Source organism: Notolepis coatsorum (assembly GCF_963971535.1).
Source record: "Notolepis coatsorum genome assembly, chromosome: 1".
NCBI lineage: Eukaryota > Metazoa > Chordata > Actinopteri > Aulopiformes > Paralepididae > Notolepis > Notolepis coatsorum.
The window spans coordinates 131,758,091-131,775,367 of record NC_140165.1 but is presented as its reverse complement, the minus strand read 5'-3'; the positions used below and the strand labels follow the sequence as shown (position 1 = coordinate 131,775,367).

General features: G+C 46.3%; 1 protein-coding gene across 1 annotated transcript in view; it reads left to right on the top strand.

Moving 5' to 3' along the window:
* Positions 1-385: 385 nt before the first annotated feature.
* LOC311222770 (melanopsin-A-like) overlaps positions 386-17,277 on the top strand; it is a gene marked incomplete at both ends in the record, with an annotated part of 32,129 nt that continues 15,237 nt past the window's right edge. Inside the window, one exon of the mRNA XM_084307397.1 lies at positions 386-552. Within this exon, the coding sequence (XP_084163523.1) occupies positions 386-552 (167 nt within the window). The remainder of the gene's footprint in view (positions 553-17,277) is intronic.

Below are 17,277 nucleotides of genomic sequence, written 5' to 3'. Positions count from 1 at the left end.
CAGATATGATCGGTTTCAGGTTCATTCATGAAGCAGTGACATAATGTTAGGTTTTCTATGAAGTGTATCTTCACCTCTTTTACTCTTTCAGAGAGAGAGAGTGGTCTAACAGAGGACCAGCTGAGTGACAACGATGCTATGGAGGTCCAGCGGAAGCCAAAAAGACTCCGTTGCAACCTGGTCATCCAAATAAAACTGAGCGACCTCGCCACCCTGCCAAGTCCCACCAACCTGCCTGTTCCTTCAGTTCTTTCATTTGTTTTTAAAAGTTCCAGACGACTTTGTCTCGACTTTGTCCTGCTATCAAGGCCTAGCGCCCTCTCCGTCCTCCTGTCCTCCACTGCCCAGCCGGCAGTCCTCACGTGGTGCTTGAATTGCTTGAGCCATGTGGTCCACTGAGAGCATGGAGTCCGAGCAAACCTACACCCAGAGCAGCTTCTTCAAGAAGGTGGATGTGCCCGACCACGCTCATTACACTGTGGCTTTCTTCGTCCTCATCATCGGAGCACTGGGTGTCACTGGGAACGCCCTGGTTATGTTTGCCTTCTACAGGTGGGTGGCTCTCGTTCATTTTATTTATCTATTTAATTATTTTGGTTTCTGCATATCGCTGCTGACGGGAGAAAACCCTGTATCTCCTGTTTTGTTGGTTTTCATGTTTTTATTTGAATTGAACGTTTACATGGTTCTCTGTGTTGTGACTACATTTCATGACCCAAATGACATTGAAACCCATTCAAGAGAGAGAGAGAGAGAGAGAGAGAGAAAGATAGAGAGCATCTATTGTAATATTCTTATGGGTCTGTTGGTTTATAATTTACTGTACAAGAGAGAGAAAGGTTTTGTAACACACATTTAATTACCAATAAATATCCAATTCAATCAATACAAATAATGTCACACAATCCACAAGAACAAACCATCACAGACTCGACAGCTATGCAAAAATGGAATTAAAAAACAATTCCTCCTCAATGACTGAACAAATGGCTTCATTAAGGCACCACCTTGAAACAAACTCTTCTACATTCTTCATCAGAAGGAAAAACCTAAATTATCGCTTTCACCAGCGCAATGAACAGAGGAATCAAATCCTGTACCACTTTCCATACAGCTTTTCCTACCTTTATATATGCACAACTTAGCTTGTCCCACTACACAATTCAGAAGTTTTTGCGGAATTTTTCCTCCTGTAACCAGCTCCAAAAACAGAACTCCTAACTGACCACGTCTCATTACATTGTACGGAAATCACTTGTAAAGCACCAAAAAGCACCTGCAGTCTCCCACATTGAGCATAACAGTGAACTGACCGAAAGGACATATCTGGATACATCCATGTTAATTTTTGCGACAACACTGTTGACTGCCAGCGCCCCCTGGCTGCGAGATCCTCCTCTGCAGGGTCACCTGACCTTTTATTCAGTGGGGCTTTATAAAGCACCCTTCACACTATACAGTCAACTGCCACTTCAAATTTGTCTCTCCATACAGTGTCCCCTTCTCCCATTCGGCATCATATTTAAAGCAAAAAATACATTATTTATACAACATTTTCCCGTTTAAAACAATTATTCTTATTTTTCCTCGCTTGAATAAAAAATCCAGCAAAGGCCCTGCCAAACCGGTCAATTCTACTTCAGACCCAGCTGAGGAGGAGGCAAAACAGTGATGTTGTAGGTTCCATCCTGCACCATTTAAAGGGGACATGCATTATAAATGGCTTTTTCCAGTATTTAGCATTGTATTATAGCAATAGGGGTTAGTATCAATGGGTCTGTGTCTCTAATTACCATATTGACTCATCAGTCTAGTCTCGAGTTCACGAGATCTTCCCTCACTCAACTAAGCTGTTCTGATTTGACGGTATTCCTGACGTGAATAGGGTACTGATCTGCAGTAACGCCCCCCTCTATGGTTGTAGTGCATAGTGTAACCCGACACTTCCTCAAACGGGTTTTGACAGGCAGAGAACGAGCAAGAACGAGCAAGAGGGATAGAGAGGGAGATAAAGAGGGACCGGCGGGAGTTGCGGGACCGTGCATAAGTGTGTGTAAATGTGTGTGTAAATGTGTGCGCGCCATCTCTCTCCCTCGTCGGACACACACACACACAAACACAAACTTGACTGCGTGTGTGTCGGGGACGTAGCCATAGTGTAACCCGACACTTCCTCAAACGGGTTTTGACAGGCAGAGAACGAGCGAGGAGAGAGAGGGAGATAGAGAGATAGAGAGAGAGAGAGGGACGGCGGCAGGGACTGTGCAGAAGTGTGTGTAAATGTGTGTGCGCCATCTCTCTCCCTCGTCGGACACACACACACACACACAAACTTGACTGCGTGTGTGTCTAGGACGCATCTCTCCTCTCTCTCTCTCTCTCCCTCTCTCTCTCTCTCTCTCTCTCTCTCGTATGTATCACGCTGTGTGGGTGACTGTCACTGAAAGTGCTTATGGGCGGAGCCCATCCAATAACAGCCTGAAATCCTGAGGCTAGAAAATGATGCTTTTGAGTACTCCATTAGAAATATAAAACAATGATTTATTTTGAAAGAAAACTTACAGATGTGTTCAATAGACTTAGGAATTGTGTAAAGTTGCCCAAATAATGCAAGGAATAGCAATGCATGTCCTCTTTAAAAAGTGTCCAGGCTCTAAACAGTCTTTTATAAAAGGTGACAATACATTAACATTCACAGTCTTAAAAATCCAGTCTGTTAAAAACAACCATGCATCTAAACCCAACCCATTTACACTCTCCACAACACATCATCACTTCCTGTGAGGTAACGCTGTATGAACTGGAGTCTAAAAACTGCTACTCTGCTCTGTAGATGCACTAACCCCTGCCCTCCCTTCTCCTTTGGTAGGTATAGTGCACGTTGTGGTACGCAGTGTAACCTATCCCAAAACATTTGACTAGAATAGTTTGTACTCTTTTTAACAGACCAGCAGGGGGCTCCATATAAGCCTTTTTAACAGACCAGCAGGGGGCTCCATATAAGCATGTTTAGCCGGAGGGTGGAGGCTGCCAAATTGTTAATGTATAAAACCCTTCCTCTATAAGCAATTTTTGGTAGCAACCATTTCCACTTTGCTAGTTATATCTCATACTGGCTTTTGCGTCTCGCTCCAGCCTTATGGGATATATCATCTTTCGTGCACATAATGCACCTCACATCTGCCCGTGGCCACGCCTGCTCCCATGTTTCCATAAAACACAGGGTGTGGCCGCCCTCATACCCTTCTCATCTGTTTTCACGCGTGACTTCTTGCTCATAGGCACCTGTCAGCAGTGGACATGTTTGTTGTTTAGTTTAGGGATTAAAGCACGTCGGATTACCGCCGGAATTCCCCAGCCCCCAGGTGTTCCTCAGCGCGTCCGGGATATTGGCTCGACGCTGGACTGGCTTCACAGTTCTGTGACAGTGGACGGGTGAACTTCGCACGACAGTCAGTTGTCGCGCTGAGTCGTGCCAAGGTAGGGTTGGCGACGGCATTCTCTAGTGTTAATACTGTCACTGCCGCCCGCTGTCCCGTGAGACAGACGGGCGGTGTGTGTGCAGTGCGGGGGGCTGTATACTCAGGTAAATGCGCACGACGTGTAACGTTATTGAGTACCTTTCCCAGTATCATGGCGCGCGCCACTAATGCTAATGCTGTTGCTTTCGGGGCTCCACTCCCGTGCGGGGGAAACGCCGAGGCTGTGCTCGGGGTTCTCCACTTAACCATTACATCGCAGACGGTGTCTACACTGTAGGAAATAAAGTTGCAAGGAAATGGTAAATGTCTGGCATCAATGGTTGCCATATGCTTACTTACTGTCGAATTACTGTAAGATAAGATAATACAGTGAATTTCCTGTGTAAAAACATTTATTTTTTACAGTGTAATGTTAAGGGTTTAGCCAAGGCTTATTTACCTTTTACACAGGTAGACGGCCTAATGGCGGGGCTTAGGACCGGTGTGCCACGCTTAGAGAAGCAGTTGGTGTCGGTCCTCTGCCCAGACATGGTAGAGTGGCGCCCCGCCCGGAAGCCGACGGTCGGCCCGGCAGGTGGCTGAATGGGCTGATGAAGCTTATATCGCTGCAGTACAGAATTTAGCCGCAACTAATAACATTGCTCAGTTGGCTGCTTTTCTGTCGAAAATGGTGTCGGGCGATGGGGTCTTGGAGACGGCCGAGGTCAAGACCCTCGCTCAGGGTTTTGAGGTTATACAGCTTTTGACGCAGCCGCAAGCTATAACCACAGGGAGAGTGAGGACGCTGTCGACCCTCGTTCACAGACACCTGTGGTTAGAGCAGTCTCCCCTGGAGGAGGAGAGAAGGACTCTCCTCCTCAGGGCTCCCCTCTCCATAGATGGGTTTTTTGGTTTGTCAGCGGAGGTGCGGGCGGCCTCTAGCCAGGGCCCCACGCCGCCCCACACCTCACAGCCAGGGGTGAGAGCATAGTCTCGTCAGCGGCTGCTGCGAGACCCCCGACCGGTGGCCATGTGTCCCCCGCCCGAGGCAACCTGTACACAGTGTGACAGGCTCTCGCGGTGCTGACAGACCGAGGGATCGGCTGGATTAGATGGACGCGCCTCTTTTCAAGGAGTAACCGTCGCCATCTCGCTGTGTCTAGCACGCTCTCCATTCACCCCCCCCCCCCGTTACGTTATTGGACACAGGGCTCTGTTCTGTCTCCTCTGGCGTCAGGCCGCGTTTTCGCAGTGAAGTGTAGGCGGCCCGACATATTGCTTCTGAAGACGGGCTGATACCCAGCAGCTAGCTAGGCCTGGGTCTGTCTATGAGAATGTTGTACTGTCAGGAAAGGTAGAGAGGCTCCCTCGCCACACGCTCGGCGTGTGCGCTTGGTGAGCCTGGTGTTGTATGTGACAACGGAGCAGGTTCCCTGTCTCAAAAATAAAATAAAAATAAAAATAATGTCATCAGAGTGGGAACCCTTGGCCCGTGGGGTCACAGCGCGGGTTTCCCCAGCCCCGCCCTCGCCAGGCCAGGTATTACGCTTGTGCCTCCCCCCGTTCGGACTACCAGTCCTAGCAGCGGCAGTGCGTCAGGCACGCGTAATTTGGGTGATGGTAATATCACTACAGGGCTACGGTGTGTGGGGGGTTTTCACCCTAGACAGAGTGAGGGCCACACATCATGCATGTCCAGCCATAGAGCGGGCCGTCCCCAGCAAGCTAATCGCTTAGCTAAAACGGGTCAATGCTCAGTGGGGGAGCCACCTCATTCACCAGGAGTGATGACTGTCGTTCCCCCCGTTTCAGACCGCCCTTTTCTGTTGGGGTCCCCCCCTTGGGTGCAATTGCCTCGTTGGTGGAGTCAGGGTGCGGAATCCCAACCCCACGAGATACCTTGCTTGCGCTGTTGGCGGAGCCAGGGTTTGCAATGCGCAGCGGGAGGGACCGGGCCGCGTGAACACTTAAGGTAACCTACTTGCGTTCAGCGTTTCTCTGATTGGCCACGACGCCCACGTGACCGCGCGCTAGCCCGCCCCCTTATCGCCCGCCTGCCACTCCTGTGTGTTGCAGCGCGGCACGAGCGGCAGAGGTCCCTCGCGGAAATGAAATGCGGAAATGTAATGTTATGTTCGAATCGAATCGCTAGAATACACAACATATTTATCAAAACAACTACCAGATTCACTCGCAACGTTATTTCACGTGACAACACAGCCCAGCTGTCAGAAACTGTACATTGTAACGTTATATAACGCAACGTTATATAGCGTTATTTCACGTTTTTATTCATAACGTTATTTGTGACAACACAGCACAGCTGTCAGAAACTGCCCATTGAGGGGGTTTGAATCACTGTACATCAGTGGAGGCTGCTGACTGATTAACTAGAAACTGTACATACAGAGTTAAGTGTACTGTACTGTACAATACAGAGTTAAGTGTGTACTGTACATACAGAGTGTAGTGTATAATACAGAGTTAACTCTGTATGGACAGTACACACTTAACGCTGTATGTACAGTACACTATGTATGTACAGTACACACTTAACTCTGTATTGTACAGTACACTCTGTATGTACAGTACACACTTAACTCTGTATTGTACAGTACACTTAACTCTGTATGTACAGTACTCACTTAACTCTGTATGTACAGTACACACTTAACTCTGTATTGTACAGTACAGTACACTTAACTCTGTATGTACAGTACACACTTAACTCTGTATTGTACAGTACAGTACACTTAACTCTGTATGTACAGTACACACTTAACTATGTATGTACAGTACACTTAACTATATGTATTGTACAGTACACTCTGTATGTACAGTACACACTTAACTCTGTATGTACAGTACACTCTTAACTCTGTATGTACAGTACACTCTTAACGCTGTACTGTATGTACAGTACACTCTTAACTCTGTATGTACAGTACACTCTTAACTCTGTATGTACAGTACACTCTTAACTCTGTATGTACAGTACACTCTTACTGATTAACTAGAAACTGTACATTGTAACGCAACGTTATATAATGTTATTTCGCGTTTTTATTCATAACGTTATTTCGCGTGACAACACTGTACATCAGTGGAGGCTGCTGACCAAATTTTTAGGTGAAGCACAAATTATTATATTATATTATATATTAAATTATATTTTTTAAACATCCCCAATGCTGCAACACCCCCATTCCTCCCAGGTGTCAGGCTCCTCATTCGCTTCCATTCATTTTGGGGACCATGTTTAAATATCGGAGATGAACGTTATTTCGATTGATAGGAATAGCTAGTTACGATGATAAATTAATTAAACGTAAAAAAATAAATAAAAAATTTAAGTGATTCAAACTTGTCACCGACTGACGAACGAGTTGAGCTATCCGTCGATATTAAAACTGTGTGACGAATGTATAATTTACACTTGTGCCAATTGCCTACTTATTATTAAGCTAGGTATTGCGCGAGCGTTGCTTGATTAACCTGCTTGATTAACCTGCGTGGTTATTATGTAGGGGGGATTACGAATGCATAATGCCGCGGCAACCTATTAATATTACACTATCCGTCGATATTAAAACTGAGTGACGAATGTATAATTTACACTTGTGCCAATTGCCTACTTATTATTAAGCTAGGTATTGCGCGAGCGTTGCTTTTTCATTAAAGATTCGCGAAGGAGGGCGCTCTGCCGCGGGGGCGTGCTAGGCACAGTATGTGACACATTAAAGATTTGCGAAGGAGAACGCTCTGCCGCTCTGCCGCGGGGGCTTGCTAGGCGTGGTCACGTGGGCATCGTGGCCAATCAGAGAAACGCGGAACGAAGCGCTGAACGCAAGTAGGTTACCTTAAGTGTTCACGCGACCGGGCCACCTATTTATGATTCTTAGCGGGCCGGTGCCAGTCGGCAGCGAGGCCGCTTTGCGATTTTTACCATGTGTGGCTACAGAAGTGTCACATGTCATGTGGATGGAGAGAACGTTGAGAGTGGGGCTTGTGTTACAGTTTGCACACCCCCACCCTCCGTTTTTGGGTTTGATACAGACTCTATTGTCAGAGTCCACAGCGGGGACAGCCCTGGCCGACCAGATTCAATCTCTGTTGGCGAAGCAGGCCATTGAAGACGTCACAGGCTTCGCATTTTCTTATTGGCCGAGAGATGTATCCGTGAGTTACGGGACCTGCACTGCAGGCCACTGACATTGTAAATGGGAGGTAACGCGGTGCAGTCGAGGCTGTTGTCCTTTTGCTCTGCTTCTTTTAACGGTTGTGTATATTGGGCTATTATGCCCATTCTCCACTCTGTTAAATAAACCTTTTTCAATTGTTTCACTTACGTTGAGGTCTCTCTGGGATAAGCCTGATGTCTTCCCCTCTTACATAAAGAGCGGAATTGATGCAGTTTATTCCCAGGCTCGTTATATAGAAACCCATGTCTGTGTCTTTCGGGACCAGCTCCCTGCAATGGTTGAATCCACCTTCGGGACCGGCGCGCCCTGGTTTGTCGGCCGGGAAGGAGGTTTTAACTCTACCGAGCGCCAGCGCACTACAGGTTAGACTCGAAGACTCGCGTGCATCTCCGGGGGGAAATGCCGGGGTAGATCAAACATTGGCGGGGGGGTTTCACGGCCGTTAGGTGGGCCACCGGGAGCTGTGCGTTCGCGTGCTCACCGTCTTGGTGGCACCCCTTGTGATGTTTTGATCGACACGTGTACCTTTTTGCGGACCTCCCAAACTTTCAAACTTTAGACTGTTTTCTTTATACGTTTTTCTTTTTCTTTCTTTCTACCACAATACACGGCCACTGATGGATCCATGGGACTTGGTAAAGCACTATGGACCCAACTATGACCACTGATAAAAACGTAACTACACTAGCGTTATAAGAGCTAAACATTGCTACCTACAATACAAGTGCATTGGTTTAGTGCACTTCCGGTTGCCACTGAGCGGAAATGTTTGTGCGGACCTGTTCTCCCAAACTGGTAAGCAAATGACTGTTTTTACGTTATTTTCATTTTTACGTTACTATTATTATTATTATTTTTTTTTTAAACATTGATCTTAACTGATCACTATGACTTTATTGCTTTTATCGTTATATATGCCTATAATTGTGTACAGCACTTTGAGCTACATGACATGTATGAAAGGTGCTTTATAATTACTTACTTACTTACTTACTTACTTACTTACTTACTTACTTACTTACTTACTTACTTACTTACTTACCTAACCCCCTCTCCTCTGGAGAGGGGCGGCGACGTGACAAGGGCGTGGGACTTGTCCTGGTCGCGCCGGACCGGATCAGTTTAACCTGTTGCCCACCGGGTCGCAGATACATTCTGATTGCCCCGAAGGGTCCTGAGCTTTTCCGGGGGGAAAATGCCAGGGCGGGCCTAACGTCACGGGTTTGATATCGTGAATGTTGTGTGTCATATAGATGCCACTAGGAGTTGTAAACTCCATTCTTTTCACCCCTCCCTCCCTGCTCGACCAGGGGACGGGAGGGGGCTGTCGAGGGGCTGCTTGTTGTCAGTCAGCTCCTCTATGCATCCCTGTGTAGTTCTCGGTCCTCCAGGCCCAGGTCGGGGCTTGCCCTCATTGCCAGTTGGCCTGGGTTAACCCTTTTTTGAGCCTGAAACACCTTGAACTGCATTGTATAGCCTGTGTGCACGCACAGTTGTGGTTTATGGTTCTTTAATGGGTTAAGGGAGCAACCCTTTTCTGTTGGGATGGTTGTCTCCCCGGTGTGCCGATAGCGGAGTCAACTCTCTGGTAGAGCCCGGGTTTGACCCCGGCTCCCAGAGAGTATGCCCCCGCAGCCGCATGTTTATGACGTCTGCCAATTGTGTCAAACTCTTTCTCTGAAACCCCGACCCGCGGGATTAATAAATTGGCAGGGTCAGGGTTTGTGGCGGAGTCAGTTCACTGGCGGAGTTGGTGGACCCTGACTCCGCGAGGTTCGTGGCCCCACAAGATTGTGACATTGTGCGCGGCATACCGAACACCCTTCCCATCGGGATACTGTTCTTGCAGTCAGCCCCTTTAGGCGTGCCTGTTTAGTTCGCAGTCCTCCGGGCAGAGGTCGAGTTCTGCTCTTGTTACCTGTCGGCCTGGATTGAGGGATCAACCTCTTTGGAGTGTTGTCTCCCCGGTGCGTCGGCTGACCCCTGGAGAGGTCTCGATGCCGCGGCCTCGTTGACCTCGCCAGGCCCCTTTTCTGGGAGTCCTGGCCCCCGGACTCGCCGGTAAGTCCGCCTTGTGTGTCCTGGGGCTGGGACCTCCTCTGCACCCCGCTGCTGCAACAACTGGTTAGCAGTGGGACTCTGAGGCCTACTCCGGCCTTTGTGCCAAGGGATATCCGGAGCTCTTATCGCTCCAGGGATATTGTGCTACGGCGTTTCACCCTCCCTCTCACGCAGGTGAGTTGGAGGCGAGCCTTCACCTGTTGTGTCCTGTCCGTGCGCTGACGGTGTGCCTTAGGTGCATGCAGGACCTCGGGGCTACCGGTCGACTGCTTGTCTGTTACGGTGGCTCCCACGCAGGTAAGGCGCTGTCCAAGCAACGCCTGTCACATTGGTTATGCGAGGGCATTGCCCTCTGCTACACTTTGGCCGGACGGGTTCCCCCCGCAGGCGTCGGGGCACACTCTGGTAGCCTCTGCTGCCCTGCTGGGGGGGGCCTCCATGGAGGAAATCTGTGCTGCGGCCTCCTGGTCCTCCCCAGGTCTTTTTGTCAGGGTTTACCACATGACTGGGGGCTCTGTCTCACAGGCAGTCCTGAGTACCGGGACTTCTCCTGCGCCCCGCCACCAGGTGGGCTAGCAGGAGTGTGTGACCTGATGCTGTGTGAGCAACTCCTGTCACATTGGTGGTACGCAGGCATTTCCCCTGCTGCACTTTGGTTCTCCTGCACCCCGCCATCGGGTGGGCTGGCAGGATTGTGTGGGGGTGGACCGCACACACGGTCCCACTCGTGTTGTGCATCCTAGGGTGGCTGGTCCCTTTTTCGCATATTGGTCGGAGTTGACTGCCCCCCCCCCCCCCCCGTTAGGACGGGGCGGGTGGACGGGACTCCATACGGGCCCTCAGGGGGTGCATTTGTCATGGCTGCGCGTCCGCTCTACCCTTTTGATCCCATAAGGCTGGAGTGAGACGCGAAAGCCAGTATGAGATATAACGTAGGTTATCCTATAACCCTAGTTATATGAATACTGGCTGAGCGTCTCGCTCTTCACGCCCTGAGGACCCTTGGATGTTTTTCACGCGTGAAATTCAGACTTGGAAGGGTATGAGGGTGGCCACACCCTGTGTTTTATGGAAACATGGGAACAGGCGTGGCCACGGGCAGATGCGAGGTGCATGTGAAAGTTTTCAACACACGCACAATATGTGCACGAAAGATGATATATCCCATAAGGCTGGAGCGAGACGCTCAGCCAGTGTTCATATGACTAGGGTTATAGGATAACCTTCATTTTCCTTCCACCTTCTCCACCCTCCAACCTCTCCCAGATTTTCTTGATGGTCTGGTCATCTCCTAAAAACACTCCTAGGTACCTGAAACCACCTCTCTTCCAATGCATCCCTCCTGGCAGCTTAGGGAGCCCTGTGGACCACTTTCCATGCACTGCCAGAGCCACACTCTTCTCACTTTACTTTAGCAGCAGAAAGTCTACCAAACCTCTTCACAATCTCCCCAATCCAATCTACATCATGTTGGTTTTTCACAAAAATAAACATATCACCACGTAGGCAGATACAACAACTCATGTGTCAGAGAGAAAAAGACCATTAATACATGAACGAATGTTGCACAACATGGGTTCGATTGAAAGTGCATATAACATCCCAGACAATGAGCATCCTTGACGCACACCTCTACATGCTTTGAAGGGCTTACACAAAACACCATTAATCTTTAATACACAATTCAATGTCCTCATACAGAGCCTTAATCTTGGCGATAAATTCAGGGTTGAGACCAAACATTTCCAACACTTTCCACAAGTGCTGGTGCTCAACCCGGTCAAACACCTTTTCCTGGTCCAACGAAACCAGACCGGCATCAACGCCTAATGAACCAGAGACTTCCATCATCCCAAACTAGTGACACATTGTCAAAAATGGACCTGCCGCGGGCACACAGTAAGTCTGGTGAATGACCCGGTCCATCACCTTCTTCAGCCTGTTTGGACAGGACTCTGTACATCAATTTATAATCCATACAGAGAATGGAGACTGGACGCCAGTTACTTATGTTTTTTAAGTCCCCCTTTTTTGGTAACAACGTCAGAACTGCTCTCCTGCTGATACAAATCTTCAAAACATTAAATAAATACTTCAGTGATGTCATCACCAAGCTCAGCCCAAAACACCTTATAAAACTCAGATGGGAGTCCATCAATCCACTGGGCCTCCCCCTGCATGCTTTATACAGCTCCTCCTTAGTCAGAGCCCCCCCTCACACCTCTTGCTCCATTTAAATCAAGTGTGGAGACTTTAAAATCACTCATCAAAACTGAAAAAAACACGAATAAAATAACATATGGAACAGGAGATAAATTACATTAAATCAATTCTTCTTCAATATTCAGTAGCTCTTGACTGATTTTCTGCACTATTTTCTTTAACCTGTAGACCTCTGTGGTAGCTTAGCCCCCCTCTTTCATCTGGGCTTTAACAGAACACAGAAACATCTCCTTATCTGCACATTTTGTTTATTTTTGGTCTGTCTCAGAAATGTCTGACTACTGACACACAGTCTCCCACCTCTTCTTCCTCTTCCTCTTCCTCCTCCTCCATACTTGACTCCACATCTGACACCTTTCCCTCTAGAGACGCTTGACTTTTACAGTAGCTCTTTCTTGGCTTGAGAGTCCCTTGTGTTAGGGTTCTGGTTTTGTACAGGTGAGCCTTCATTCTCCTCCTGTATCTCCATGCCTACCCCTTCCTCTGACAGGTGTTCCTCTACCTGTTTTATTCCTCTCATTATTCTTTGCCCCTTTTTTGGCACAAGAGCCCCTCTCACCAACGGGGACTCTTCCTTTTTAGCACAGGAAGCTTAGTGATGTTTCCTCCTTCTATCACCTCCTCATCACCGTTCAACACTGCATCTTCAGCGTCTTTACCTGCAGCATTTGGAGTTACAACAGCCTCCTTTGACATTTCCCCTCATTTATATTTGTGTTTGCAGACTTCTCACTCTGCCTGGGTGTTTCAGTTTTGTCCTTACTTTCCGGACCTTTCTGGAGTTATTTAACCCTTCACTGCCCTGTCTACCTATACACTGCTAATGACTAATTACCATGAAATGATTGAAAGCAGTAAGTCTGAATATAAAAACACTTGCAAAGCGTGACACCTTTTGCAGTGTAGTGAAAACATACAGTACCTTCAAGAAGGTGCTGCTGTTCCCTCAGACAGCAACAGTTGTGATTGGAGGGTCAAGAAAAGAGGGTTTGAGATAGGTCCATTATAGTTCAGGACACAGCATCACCCATTTGTTTTTTTAATCCCAAGGGACATTTTTGCATATATAAACCTCTCCACAGCATCAAGGTATAATGTGTTTCCAATATGAGTTTTTACTATTTTGTAATTTTGTCTGTTTTGTTTGCACTTCATTATTCAATGTAACAGACCACCTAACATTTCAACATCAGCAAATCTCCACCAGGAGGAAGCCATCCATTTATTTTCTAGTAGCCTAAACGTTAGGCGGGGCTTGAGTGTAGGGGGCAAAAATAGACCAATGAAAACAGATCTCCCCGCATTATTCCTATTACACTAGAGTAGTAGAATAGAGAAATCTTCATTATCCCTAAAACAATTAAACAATTAAAGAAGACCAATATTTATTCTTAAAACGCATACAGCTAGAATGACAGTTACAGTACTGTATAACCAGACCATACAAAGTGCAATCAGACATAACAGTAACAAAAACAATATCACACTTTAATGAGTCCTTAGTCCACATACCCTCTGGTTACAAGTTCTACATACAAATTACTTATAGCCTCTGGGACAAAAGAGCAACCATATCTGTTCCTGCTTACACGTAAGCCTATGCCCAGAGAAAAGGAGGGAAAACACTGAATAAAGTGTATAGGTCCTGAAGAATATCCTGAGCTTTTTAAATGACCCTCTTCTGGTGAACAAGGCAGAGGTCATTCAGATCACAGCCAGTGATGTTAGAGCTCATCCTCTCAATCTTGCTTAACATATTTGTATTTGTCAGGGTTATCTTCCCAAACCAGCAAATAAAAGCAAAGATAAGGACTGACTCAATTGGTAGGTACTCTTAATATGCGAGTGCACAAAGTGTGGGAGCAGAAATAATTTGTGCATGCTTCACTTCACCTCTGCCCTGCCAGGCGTACCCTGAGCTTCACAGCTACTCCCTTCAGCCCAGGAAGTTATTTTAAAATGTATTTTTTTTGTGGGAAAAAATCCTATTGCTTCATGTCTTTCAAGAGACATGAGAGGTGTAGAATAAGTGGTAGACCACGGCCGCTGGTGAAATACCACTACTGGCATTGTTTACACACCTACCCGGCTCTGCCAGACGCAACCCGCTCCAGGGACAGTGGCAGGTGGGGAGACCGGGGCGGTATACTCCTGTCAAACGGTCCAGGTTGTTGATTGGATATTGCAGATAATATGATAGCTTGCTGATAGGTTCTCTGTCAACCTACACGTTTGCAACAGATAAAAAGGCTCTGTTTTGTAAGAGAATGATGTTGTGAATTATAATACAAAAACTACAGCTTTCACTCTGCAATCCCTTTTTTCTGGTATAGCAGGGACAATTTGCATTTCTGTGGCTTTGGTAAGGACATGTCCCTAGCGTCCCTATATAAAACTATGCCTATGCATGTTATTGAGGTCAATTGATTTGCATGAATTGGGTCAGTAACGTGGGGGGAGAGAGAGAGAGAGAGAGAGAGAGAGAGAGAGAGAGAGAGAGAGAGAGAGAGAGAGAGAGAGAGAGAGAGAGAGAGAGAGACTCATTGTTAGAAGCTTTAAAAATGATCCATCTGTCAGTCACAGTAGGTAGATGAGATTGGTTCTCCAGAGTATTGTGTGTGGGCTAAATCTGAAGAGCATAAGGTGATGGGCTGAATTATAAAGGGTTCTATGAAGTAAGGGGGCACAAGGGCACACAGAAAATAGCCATATTCTATAGCCTGACATGTTGCCATGGAATGTACAGTATGTCCCATGGGTCTGACATGTCACAGGCAAATCATAGTCAAGTGAGCAAAGCAATTGTAAAGCAATCTACGTCTTGTCACCGGTTTAGCCTATGAAGCATACAGTGCATTCATGATTCTCTCTCTCTCTCTCTCTCTCTCTCTCTCTCTCTCTCTCTCTCTCTCTCTCTCTCTCTCTCTCTCTCTCTCTCTCTCTCTCTCTCTCTCTCTCTTTTGCACAAACAGATGCATAGATTCAACATCATGCATACTACCTATATTGTCATGGGCTCCCTGAAAGTGGGGTGATATTCAGCATAGTGATCTACTCCCTATCTACATCACTGAACTCATCCATCCCTACACCAACACCCGCTCACTCAGATCTGCCGATCAGCACCTCCTGGTGGTCCCCAGGTCCAGGCTGAAAACCAGGGGTGATCGAGCCTTCGAGGTGACAGCACCAAGGCTCTGGAACGCTCTCCCCCTGGACCTGCGAACTGCCCCCTCTGAAAACTCTTTTAAAAAACAACTAAAAACACATTTGTTCAGACAGGCCTTTGGTCATCCATAGGCACTTTTCTTGTCCTCACTGTTCTATAGTTTTGTTTTAATTAGTGACTCATGATTTTATCCAAATTCTTTTATTCTACTTTTTCTATCTGGTTTCACTGTTTTTAACTGCTGTTCGTTGTTGTTGTCATTTATTTCTGATTTTGTTTTATTGTGTTTTTATTAGAGGTGGGCATAGATTCATTTTTTTAATCTAGATTAATCTATCTGCAATCCTGGATTTAATCTAGATTAATCTAGATTAAAATGGCTAAAGAAAAAAAAAAAATTGCCGAAGGCATTCAAAATATGTGTGTTCTACCCAAATAATGACCAGAAGTAAGTCCTTACTTTTTCTTTCCTCCTTATGTTTCTCAGGCCAGGTGGCCCATTACACCATGAGCCCATCTCCCGTTTCCAAAATGCATTACAGACTGTTTGAAAAAGCTGTTTTGCTATGATAATTGGTAATGAAATATCAAAATAATGTCCAATAAGATGTACTTGTGTTTAATAAGTTGTTTTATTCAGAAGTTAACACAAATAAATAATATTACCAGTAAAGTACAGTATCTAGCACACTCTCAGGAGCAAAACAGAAAGAATCATTTCAAACTTGAACTATGTGACATGGCTTGAATCAACTGCTCCAGTGGAGTTGCTCAGTGGCCAATGGTGTCAACTGTGGTTGTACTGGGCAGCTCCCAGGTGTGAATGGAACTGTGTGAATGTGAAGCAGGGCGTTCCTGAAAAAGAGCATCTGTGCTCAGCGAACCTACCCTGGTAAAAAAAAAAAAAAAAAAAAAATTAGATTAATGCGTTAATTATATTATCGCGCGATACTAGTATAGCGTTAACGCAGCACGTTAACGCCGTTAACGGCCCAGCTCTAGTTTTTATATTAAAGGGGAACTATCTTATAAATGGCCTTTTTGAGTGTTTAGCATTGTTTCCTAGCTATGTGAACTTATATTAATATGATCTATGTCTCGAATTCTCATATTTGCGCATTCTTCCAATTCTCCTCTCACAATATTCACCCTCACTGAACTGAGTCATCTGAAAATGTGCTGATTTGTGATGTCAGAGAGCCACCGCTGCATGATAATGTGGCTGTGTGGCATCAGGTACATGATGAGCTGCACACAGTGGTTGGAGCCCAGGCTCAAAACGGCTTAAGATCTTGAGGTAGAAAAATGCTGTTTTTGAGGACTTGATTAGAAATACAAAACAATGAATAAAAAAATAAAATAAATTACAGAGGTATTCCATAGACTCACAGGAATTGTGTAAAAGTGCCCAAATAGTGAAAGAAATAGTAAAATAGTTCCCCTTTAAGCTGTAGTGTAAAGCACCCTGTGCATTCATGCTGTGAAGGGTCCTATATAAATAAAGGTCATTCATTCATTCATTCATTCACTGTAAAAGGATGCAGGAAGTAAAGGGGCACCATGGCAACACACCCCTGGGGACGTCACAATCAAATATACATTTACGCATTCTGAAAGACTCTAGGGTTCTAGGAAGTAAGGGGGCACAAGGGCAATGCATGGAATAAATAAGTTTCAATCACAAAAAAAATTATTGTACATGTGTGAGCCTTATTCTTAGTCATCTACTGTAGGCTAAAATAGCAAGACAACTCTCTCTCTCTCTCTCTCTGTGTGTGTGTGTGTGTGTGTGTGTGTGTGTGTGTGTGTGTGTGTGTGTGTGTGTGTGTGTGTGTGTGTGTGTGTGTGTGTGTGTGTGTGTGTGTGTGTGTGTGTGTGTGTGTGTGTGTGTGTGTGTGTGTGTGTGTGTGTGTGTGTGTGTGTGTGTGTGTGTGTGTGTGTGTGTGTGTGTGTGTGTGTGTGTGTGTGTGTGTGTGCGTGTTGTGTGTGTGTGTGTGTGTGTGTGTGTGTGTGTGTGTGTGTGTGTGTGTGTGTGTGTGTGTGTGTGTGTGTGTGTGTGTGTGTGCGTGTGTGTGTGTGTGAGTAAACATGCATGCACAGAGAATGTACAGAGTAGTATGTCAATACGTGCTACATTTGTATTTGTGTTTGGAGACTCAGG